Here is a 10,432-nt window from a genome sequence, read left to right as displayed (position 1 = left end):
CCTTCTCGGTAGTGGTGCCCACCCTGTGGAACACCCTCCCTTCAGATGTGAAGGAAATAAGCAGTTATCCTATCTTTAAAAGACACCTGAAGGCAGCCCTGTTTAGGGAAGTTTTTAATATTTAATGCTGCACTGTTTTTAACATTTGATTGGGAGCCGCCCAGAGTGGCTGGGGAGACTCAGCCAGATGGGCGGGGTATAAATAAATAATAATAATAATAATAAATTATTAATAATTATTAATAATTATTATACTGGCAGGGCATCTGCTTTGCAAGTTCAGTATTCCATGGAATCTCCAGATGGGCCTGTGAATGCCCCCTGCCTGAAATGCTGGGCAGCAGCTGCCAGTCAGAGCAGACAGTATGGAACTAGATGGACAAAGGGTCTGCCTCAATAGAAGGCAACTTCCTAGGTTCCTATGAAATTCCTCAAGAGAATTTCATTAGTAGTTCTCTCTCTCTCTCTCTCTCTCTCTCTCTCTCTCTCTCTCTCTCTCACACACACACACACACACACACGGAATATTCACGGTTTGGTGTGCAATTTTGCCTAATATGCACATTTATTGCAAGCAAACTTCCCCAAATACAGCACCGTTTTCTTACTTTCGCTTCTCTTCTTTTTTTTTGCACCTGCAGTGTTAATGCTTACAGAAAACCAAGGGCCAGCCGACTCCTTAGCGATTTGCAAAGTTTACATGGTTACGCACACCTTGCAATAATCACTGCACGGAATTAGGAAATGTGCGGGCCACCCCCCCCTCCATACTCACACAACAAAGGAGCTAAGGCAGTGAAATTTAACTCGAGGTTTTGTTGGCGGATCCTCTCCTTATTGTGCGTTTGGCTGAGCTCTTGCTTTCCCTGGGATAACGGATACCTGGGAGACTGACTTTGCACCATTCTGAATGCCAAAGGGGTGGAAAGTGCCACGAAGGAGGGCGGGGGTGAGATCCAGTGGCCTGCTCATTTTTTCCTTGCCACGATCCTGCAGCCCCACCAAGATGCTCCCTTTTGTTCCACTCGGGTGATGTTAGGGAGAGGGGGGAAAACACACACAATATCCCTGAACTTAGCTCTGGGAACAAGAGGCTCCTTTTTCTAACCCATCGCCTTTGATGCTGCTGCGTGTTCAAGTAAGGATCTGCCTCCATTGTGGTTTGACTGACACAGCCTTTTCTATAAATTTGAGCAATTAAGCAGCCTAATAGCAGCTGGCAAGGAGCTCTGGGAAGAGCTGACACTGACAGAGGAGGAGGCCGTCTCCCGTCCTTTGGCAAGCGACCGCCTTGCAGAACCGCAGCTGGAGAAGCGAGGGGCATTCCTCAAGCTAGGTAAGAGAGTCTGTTGTCTTTCGGCAAGGTGCAGGTCACTGTTTGCAGCTGGTCTAGAGGCAACCAGGAGGTAACAGCGAACGAAGGCAATCGACGGCCACAGAAAGGTTCATTGAAATGGGTCTATTTCTTTTAAAGAGAGGTGAGAAAAATGGCCTGGCTTTCGTATTTGGAAAATGATCCCAGCTGGGCACCAGGAAAAAAAAATTGAAACAGGAATTGGGAACCTGGATCCCTCAAGATGATGCTGAACTATAACTCCCATCAACCCTTGCCAGGATGACCAATAATCAAGGATGAAGGGAACTGTAGTCCAACAATATCTGGAGGGCCACAGGTTCCCCATCACAGGTAGATACATAGATGGATAGGTAGATATTTATATCAGCGATGGAGAATCTGGAAGCTGGAAGATGATAGATGATAGATAGATAACATGTGGCCTTCCAGAAGTTTTGTTGGACTACAACTTCCATCATCTCTGTTCATTAGCCATCCTTGCAGGAGATGATGGGACTTGTAGTCCAACAAAACTTCTGGAAGGCAACATGTTATCTATCTATCTATCTATCTATCTATCTATCTATCTATCTATCTATCTATCATCTATCTATCTATTATCTATTTCTCTCTCTATCTATCTATCTATCTATCTATCTATCATCTATCTATCTATTATCTATTTCTCTCTCTATCTATCTATCATCTATCTATCTATCTATCTATCTATCTATCTATCTATCTATCTATCATCTATCTATCTATCTATCATCTATCTATCTATCATCTATCTATCTATCTATCATCTATCTATCTATCTATCTATCTATCTATCTATCTATCTATCTATCATCTTCCAGCTTCGCTAGTACACCAAACAGGAGCAAAACCAACCCATAACCCACAGACAGACTTGCCCCAAGCCCCAGTGTCCTTCTAGGACTTCCATATTGTCTGGATTCATATAAAAATAAATGTATATGGAAAGTGAGCATCTTTAATAATAAAACTATAACTAGGGCTGCCATATGTCCGGAATTTACTGGACATTTCCAGAATTTCAAAGGGAAATTTCCGAGAGGTGGCTCTTTGTTCTGGATCATAGGGATCCTTGGGGTTTGTCTAAAAAATAAAAAAAGGTCAGCAACTTCCAGGGTGTTTTTATTTTTTGAAATATGGCAACCCTGAAGGCTACTGCTGGCTTAGAGTTTTGGACTTGGAATGGGGAGACCTGAGCTCAAGGCCTTACCAAGGCCTTTGTTGTTGTTGTTGTTTAGTTGTTTAGTTGTGTCCGACTCTTCGTGACCCCATGGACCAGAGCACACCAGGCACTCCTGTCTTCCACTGCCTCCCTCAGTTTGGTCAAACTCATGCTGGTAGCTTCATGAACACTGTCCAACCATCTCGTCCTCTGTCGTCCCCTTCTCCTTGTGCCCTCCATCTTTCCCAACATCAGGGTCTTTTCCAGGGAGTCTTCTCTTCTCATGAGGTGGCCAAAGTATTGGAGCCTCAGCTTCAGGATCTGTCCTTCCAGTGAGCACTCAGGGCTGATTTGCTTCAGAATGGAGAGGTTTGATCTTCTTGCAGTCCATGGGACTCTCAAGAGTCTCCTCCAGCACCAGAATTCAAACGCATCAATTCTTCGGCAATCAGCCTTCTTTATGGTCCAGCTCTCACTTCCATACATCACTACTGGGAAAATCATAGCTTTAACTATCACTACCCATAAATCCAAGGGACGCAGGTGGCGCTGTGGGTTAAAGCCTCAGCGCCTAGGACTTGCCGATCGAAAGGTCGGCGGTTCGAATCCCTGCAGCGGGGTGTGCTCCCGCTGCTCGGTCCCAGCGCCTGCCAACCTAGCAGTTCGAAAGCACCTCCGGGTGCAAGTAGATAAATAGGGACCGCTTACCAGCGGGAAGGTAAACGGTGTTTCCGTGTGCGGCTCTGGCTCGCCAGAGCAGCGATGTCACGCTGGCCACGTGACCCGGAAGTGTCTCCGGACAGCGCTGGCCCCTGGCCTCTTAAGTGAGATGGGCGCACAACCCCAGAGTCTGTCAAGACTGGCCCGTATGGGCAGGGGTACCTTTACCTTTTTACCCATAAATCCACCCACCGCCACTCCCTCCTTCCATTTCAGGGTTGCTACAAGGATAAAATGAGCATCATTAACAACTTAGTAATTGCTGCTAATAAGCCTGTATTTTACTGTCCTGGAAGAGAAATCTCCTGCTCCAACACTAGGTTTTGTATTTTGTCAATACTTCTGTATTAGGCAAGTCCTCCCCCTGCCCCAGTATGGAAAACTAAATCTTGTGTTTCCCTACAGGTATTTCTCTGCTTTGTCCTAAAATACTGAAACAGGCTTTCTCTCTTCCTTGAGAATCTTGGGAAGTGTAGTTCTTTGACACAAGGGTTATGGATCTCTGATACAGAATTCTCATATCACCAGACTACACTTCCCAGGATTCATCTGGGGGTTGGGGAAGCACTGAGGATAAAACTGGTGTAAAACTAGTATGAATTTCTTCTAAGCCTAACAGAACAGCTCTATACATGCAATCTCAAAAGCAAGTCCCATTGAGTTCAGGGCCATCTTTACCGGGGGGTGTGTGCAAAGGGTGCGGGGCACCCGGGTGCCGAATTCTGGGGGGTGCCAGGCACCCACCGCTGAAGCTGCCTAAGCTCTTAATTATCTAATTTTGATCAAGCTAGAAAAACAAAATACATACATACCTAGGTATTACTGAAATGTATACCTAATGTTTCACAAAAGGACTTTCGACTTTGTGCACTCATTTACCAAGGTGGCGCTGTGGGTTAAGCCACAGAGCCTAGGGCTTGCCGATCAGAAGGTCGGCGGTTCAAATCTCCACGACGGGGTGAGCTCCAGTTGCTCGGTCCCAGCTCCTGGCAACCTAGCAGTTCGAAAGCACATCAAAGTGCAAGTAGATAAATAGGTACTGCTCTGGCGGGAAGGTAAACGGCGTTTCCATGCACTGCTCTGGTTCGCCAGAAGCGGCTTAGTCATGCTGGCCACATGACCCGGAAGCTGTATGCCAGCTCCCATGGCCAATAAAGCGAGATGAGCGCTGCAACCCCAGAGTCGGCCATGACTGGACCTAATGGTCAGGGGTCCTTTATACCTACTGTTTCACAAAAGGACTTTTGACTTTGTGTGCTCATTTACCAAAGACGTGCAATGCTAGCAGTGGCGCTTATCATTCACAATGGCACATTTTAATTTCATCACTTACAGGTCAAATTCATTTAGAGAAATTGTTAAAAAAATTAGGACTCTACTACACATGCATTTCAGCACGACGCAATTTTAGTTTTCCTTTTCCGCAAAAGCGTGCCTAGAGCACACACTATGAATTCCGCAAGCTGCATTTTTTCTTCATTTTACGATGAACGCTAAGCGAGAAACACATTTCTTTTTCCTCCCTTCTTTTGTAAACAAGAGATAAGGCGTAAGCATGGTGTCTGACATAAGCATAATAAAAGTTAATTTGGGAACTAAACTAAATTTGGGGGCGCTGGGCGGATCTTTGCACCCTGGCGGCGCATATGCTAAAGACAGCCCTAACTGAGTTCAGGTAGAAACTGGCTAGAGGGTTTTCATCCTCAGACATGCAGCCAGAGAGATGTTGAATTTCCCCACACTGGAAAATTTTTGGAAATGCAAAATTGAAAGGGATATAAAAATAGGAGGGGGCACCAAATGTTTAATAATTCCTGTTTGGGGATTGAAACAATCATTCCCAGCAGAACAAAGGCTTTTCAAGTAGTGAAAATTCTCAACTTTTATTTATTTTACATCGTTGATGTCCTGACCCTTCAACATCATTTTAGGGTGGTGCCTCACCTGTCTCCTTCCACCTTCCACCTATTTGCCAGTTGATTTTTATTGATTTTCTAAATTCCACCTTCTACCCTCTTGAACAAGGCACATGAATGATCCCATGTAGTAGAGATGGATGGGATGATATAACATGATGTTATTCTCAGATATCAGTGAATAAAAGCATAGCTAATTATAGCCAGACTTGGCCGCACAATTCGTGTATTGTTTATTTACATCAGCTATTTCTCCTCCAGCCTTCAAATAACCCCCAGGGCAGTTTGATATTGTCATCTATTGATACCACTGAGGGCTAATGAGGGTGATGGAAGACCATATAAATGTGTAAGTGAACTTTCTTGCTGGCTGCCAAAAAATAAATAAATCACCCAGATGAGGAGCTGTTTTTCAGCACTTCCAAACCTGTTCACAAAAAACAAGTCATCCAAAAGAGGTCATTGTAATGAGTCAAAGGTCCGAGATATCAGCAATAAGGTGTGGTTGAAGTAACTTGGTTTAAGGACCTCAAGGTGGGATCTTGATTATGCAGAAGAAGGATGGGGTGGGTCTTCCAGATGTTGCTGCCCTACAATACCCATCATCCTCAACTGTTGGCCATACTGGCTGTGGATTATGGGAACTGGAGTCCAAAGACATTGGCAAGGCCCAGTTCTGATGCAGAACATGCCCCAGGTGAGCTTCTTTAACAAGTCCCCATCTTTGCTGTTTCCCTCGCAGAATGAAGCTCCCATCTATGGTCCAGGGCTCACTGCTTCTCTTCATCCTGGCCAGCTGGGCCGGTGCCCCCAAGCCCCCCAGCATCAACCTTCAAACATTCACTGGTTGTGCCGTGCGTGAGTTCACTTTCCTGGCCAAGAAGCCTGGCTGCAAGGCGATGCGAATTACGACAGACTCCTGCTGGGGCCGTTGTCAGACTTGGGAGGTGAGTGGCAGGGGCTCCCAAGGGGTTCAGATAAGGGCTCTTTCCCAGCCCTACCTAGAGATGCTGAGGATCAAAGCTGGCATCTTCTGTGTGCAGATGCTGTACCACTGAACCACAGACCTTCCTCCTGAACTAGAGTTACGGGATGAAAGGGGAGGCACCATAAACACCATAAGGAGCCTTGTTGTTCCCCGCTTAAAAGCTGCTCAAAATAACAATGGCCTTCCATGATACACTCTCTCTTTTGAGGGTTCTTTATCTTTAATCTGGACTTGCTCTGGACATTCCTTCAAACAGGGGACTATCCTCTGTAATACAGGACACACAGACACGATACTTGTAATTTGGCCTGGGCAAATCGGTCCATTTCAGTATTCCTCAGTTTCTTATTTTTCCAATCTTCTCCATATTTCCACATCATTATTGGTTGCTTTGCTTTTGCTTTTGTTTTATTATGTAGTTTGTGTTTCCATTTTGTATTTTTATGTTGCGAACCGCCCTGTGATCTTCGGATGAAGGGCAGTATACGAATTTAATAAAACAAACAAACAAATATTTTAAAAGGACTCATTAAAACCCAATAGCATTTTAGTGCCAATTTCTTTTCAAATACACATTTTGATATGCATTTTTGCTTAACGTACAGATTTTTTAAGTTAATTTTCATGAATATATGCAATTTTTCATGCACACTTTACAACAGTGTGTGCAATTTTGCACATATTACTTGGCTGGAGAATTGAACTGAAAAATTTGGAGGGGTGAGAATTTTGAGAGAGGGCTGTGATTTGGTTCACATATTATTCTGGAAAGTGCTAATTTGGTTGGTTTACCATTAAACGTGAACTGAACAGAATTTGTCTGCCATCATTACTTTGTAACTTTCCAGAGGTTTTTAATGGCTTGTTCTGACACACAAATAGCTGACATCACCGAATATTGCATATTTGCAGCGGGGCTGCATCTCTAATGAGAGCCACTTGTTTTAAAATTCCACACGGCAGGTTTCCACCTCTTTCTTCTTAAGAATGCCTTAGTGGTTGCATGGCAAGATATATTCTCAAGCAATTACTTAATGCTCTCATTATATAATTTCGAAAGCTCCTTACAGCTTAAGCACTTAAGGGGGAACTGTCCTTTATTGCTCCACCGGCAGAAAATTCCTCGGGGATTAAAATAGAGCCCCTGACTCACAGGGGATGCCTTTTATTCCATATCCCAGTAATATGTTTGCTTCTAATTTTGGTTGCCTCAGAGTTGTGGTAATTGTGCTGTTAGGTGTTTGTGAGTGGGTGTGACAAAACAGGGCAAGCAAGTCCATGCACATTAAGCAGAACAAGATTGTGACTAATTTTAGACTCCTTTTCATTCCACACACCAGGAGCTCTGAGCCTGATTCCCCACGTGTGTGTGTTTGTGTATAAAATCTTGTGATGGAGAAATAAATGCTTTCATTCTCACTTTTCCTACTGAGGAAATTCAAAGGACTGGCTGTGATATGGAAAGCCCACAAGTCCCAAGTTCCTGAAAGATCACCTCCTTCTCTACAGATCTTCCTGGGTGTTAAGACTGACAGAGGAGTCCTTCCTACATGTTCCACTGCCCTCAGAAGCTGAGGGTGGCTGTAGCCCAGGAGAGGACATCTCCTGTGGCAGCCACTAAGTTGTGAAACTCTCTCTCAACATATAATAATAATTTATTATTTATACCCTGCCCATCTGGCTGGGCTTCCCCAGCCACTCTGGGCGGCTTCCAACAAAATATTAAAATACAGTCATGCATCAAGCATTAAAAGCTTCCCTAAACGGGGCTGCCTTCAGATGTCTTCTGAAAGTCTGGTAGTTGTTGTTCTCTTTGACATTTGGTGGGAGGGTGTTCCACAGGGCGGGTGCCACTACCGAGAAGGCCCTCTGCCTGGTTCCCTGTAACTTGGCTTCTTTTAGCGAGGGAACCACCAGAAGGCCCTCGGCGCTGGACCTCAGTGTCCGGGTAGAACGATGGGGGTGGAGGCGCTCCTTCAGGTATACTGGACCGAGGCCGTTTAGGGCTTTAAAGGTCAGCAGCAACACTTTGAATTGTGCTTGGAAACATACTGGGAGCTAATGTAGGTCTTTCAAGACTGGTTTTATGTGGTCTTGGTGGCTGCTCCCAGTCACCAGTCTAGCATATCTGGCACCTTCATTATATGCAGGTTTTGGTGAATGCTGAGGACAAACTTATTTCATAGACTCATAGAACTGTAGAGTTGGAAGGGACCGTGAGGGTCCAATCTCTGACAGTGCAGGAATCCCAACTAAAGCATCCATGACAGATAGCCATCCAGTCTCTGCTTTGAAACTTCCAAGGAAGGAGAGTCCTGAGGCAGACCGTGCCACTGTCTCTGTCAGAAAGTTCTTCCTGATGTTTAGTCAGAATCTCCTTTCCTGTAAGTTGAAACCGCTGGTTCGGGTCCTACCATCCAGAGCAGCAGAAAACCATCTTACTCCATCTTCCATGACAGTCCTTCAGAAACTATGACTATTATGTAATTTATTTCTACCCTGCTTCTTTCCCTGACAGTGATTCAAGGTGGCATACAGATAATATAGGAACAACTAAAAAATTTCAGAGCAAAAACAATTTAGAACAATTAAATTATAGAATCAAAACACAGGAGTCCATTTCATTGCTGCATGGCTCTTACCATCAGAAAGTTCTTCCAGATGCTCAGGCCGGACACTGAGGTCCAGCGCTGAGGGCCTTCTGGCAGTTCCCTCACAGCGAGAAGCGAGGTTACAGGGAACCAAGCAGAGGGCCTTCTCGGTGGTGGTGCCCACCCTGTGGAACGCCCTCCTGTCAGATGTCAAGGAAACAAACAACTATCTGACTTTTAGAAGACATCTGAAAACAACCCTGCTTAGGGAAGTTTTTAATGTTTGGTGTTTTATCGTGTTTTTAATATTCTGTTGGGAGCAGCCCAGAGTGGCTGGGGAAACCCAGCCAGATGGGCGGGGTATAAATAAATTATTATTATTATTATTATTATTATTATTATTATTATTATTATTAAACTCCTGGTAGAGGACAAGGATCTAGAGATTACGTTAAGGGTGGCCAAAGTTTGTGCGACTGCCATAAAACTTAGGGAACAAGCTGTACTACCAAAATGATCAAGGTTTTAAATGATAATTTTAGGTTATATTTTAGTGATCAAGATTTAATATATTTTTTTAACTGCTGCTATATCTGAATTGTCTCTGTTATACCCAATTGCAATTCAATGTATTCCTGTTGCGTTTTATGATTTTCCTGATATTTTAAGTGACCCGGAACTGGTCTGTGACTGTAATAATAAAATTCTAACTATTATTATTATTATTATTATTAGTCGGAATTTCCTTTTGTGTAACCTGAAGCCATTAGTTTGGGTCCTACCCTCTGGAGTAGGAGAAAACAAGATTGGTCCGAGGCAGTTGCGTATGTCCATACAGCTATACTTAAGCTAACATCTTCTCTCTCCCTCTCTCCTCCTTCTCTCCCTCTCCCTCTCTGCCTCCCTTGTGGCCAGAAACCGGTGCTGAAACCCCCTTACATCGAAGCTCACCACCGCGTCTGCACTTACAACGAGACCAAGCTGGAGACGGTGAAGCTGCCAAACTGTGCGGCCAATGTCAGCCCATTCTACACGTACCTCAAGGCCATTCGGTGTGACTGTGGCATGTGCCTCACCGAAACCACAGAATGCGAGACCGCCTGAGCCCTTGGCACCACGGCTGAAGCGCAACCTTCCGTGGGCTCAATCCTGCTGCTGGCGAAAACTGGCAGTAGGGCAATGGTGGCGCTGCGAATCAGGATGGAATGTAGTTGCTTGGCTCTGAAATTTCTCTTCCCTCCCCCCCATTGGCCCTTATTTAGAGATTTCATATAGCCACGTAGTTGAGGCTTTAGAAACCGTCACCAGCACATACAGGAAGATTGGCAGCTGCCTTATACTGAATTGGACCATTATCCATTGAGTTCAGTATTGTCTACTTATTGAAGTTTTTCTCAAACTCGGGTCTCTAGCTCTTAGTGGACTACAACTCCCATCCTCCCTAGCTACCAGGACCAGCGGTCAGGGATGATGGGAGCTGTAGTCTTACAACAGCTAGAGACCCAAGTTTGAGGGGAAAAGCTGGTTTGACTTGGTTTCAGGCAGAGGGTATTTTCCAGCCTGGGAAGTTTCAGGATTCGAATCCGGGCCTTATGCACACAAATCAGATGTTCTGCCCCTAAGCCACAGCCCTTCCCCAATAAAGGCAGCTCCATGGTATAGGAACTAACTCTACAGACC

At 44.8% G+C, this 10,432-nt stretch overlaps 1 protein-coding gene across 2 annotated transcripts; it reads left to right on the top strand.

Moving 5' to 3' along the window:
- The first annotated feature begins 528 nt into the window (after positions 1–528).
- On the top strand, positions 529–10,154 carry GPHB5 (glycoprotein hormone subunit beta 5). Of its 2 annotated transcripts, none has more exons than XM_079963483.1 (3): positions 529–1,336; positions 5,916–6,120; positions 9,668–10,154. In XM_079963483.1, exons 2-3 carry the CDS (start codon positions 5,917–5,919, stop codon positions 9,854–9,856), a joined length of 393 nt encoding a protein of 130 aa, XP_079819609.1. In that variant the 5' UTR covers positions 529–1,336; position 5,916; the 3' UTR covers positions 9,857–10,154. The 2 variants fall into 2 exon arrangements, with proteins under 2 accessions (XP_079819609.1, XP_079819608.1); XM_079963482.1 differs by lacking the exon at positions 529–1,336 and adding an exon at positions 5,221–5,522.
- The last annotated feature ends 278 nt before the right edge of the window (positions 10,155–10,432 follow it).

This window comes from Podarcis cretensis (assembly GCF_951804945.1).
Source record: "Podarcis cretensis genome assembly, chromosome: 1".
In the NCBI taxonomy this organism is placed as follows: domain Eukaryota; kingdom Metazoa; phylum Chordata; class Lepidosauria; order Squamata; family Lacertidae; genus Podarcis; species Podarcis cretensis.
This window is presented reverse-complemented; position numbering and strand designations above follow the sequence as displayed.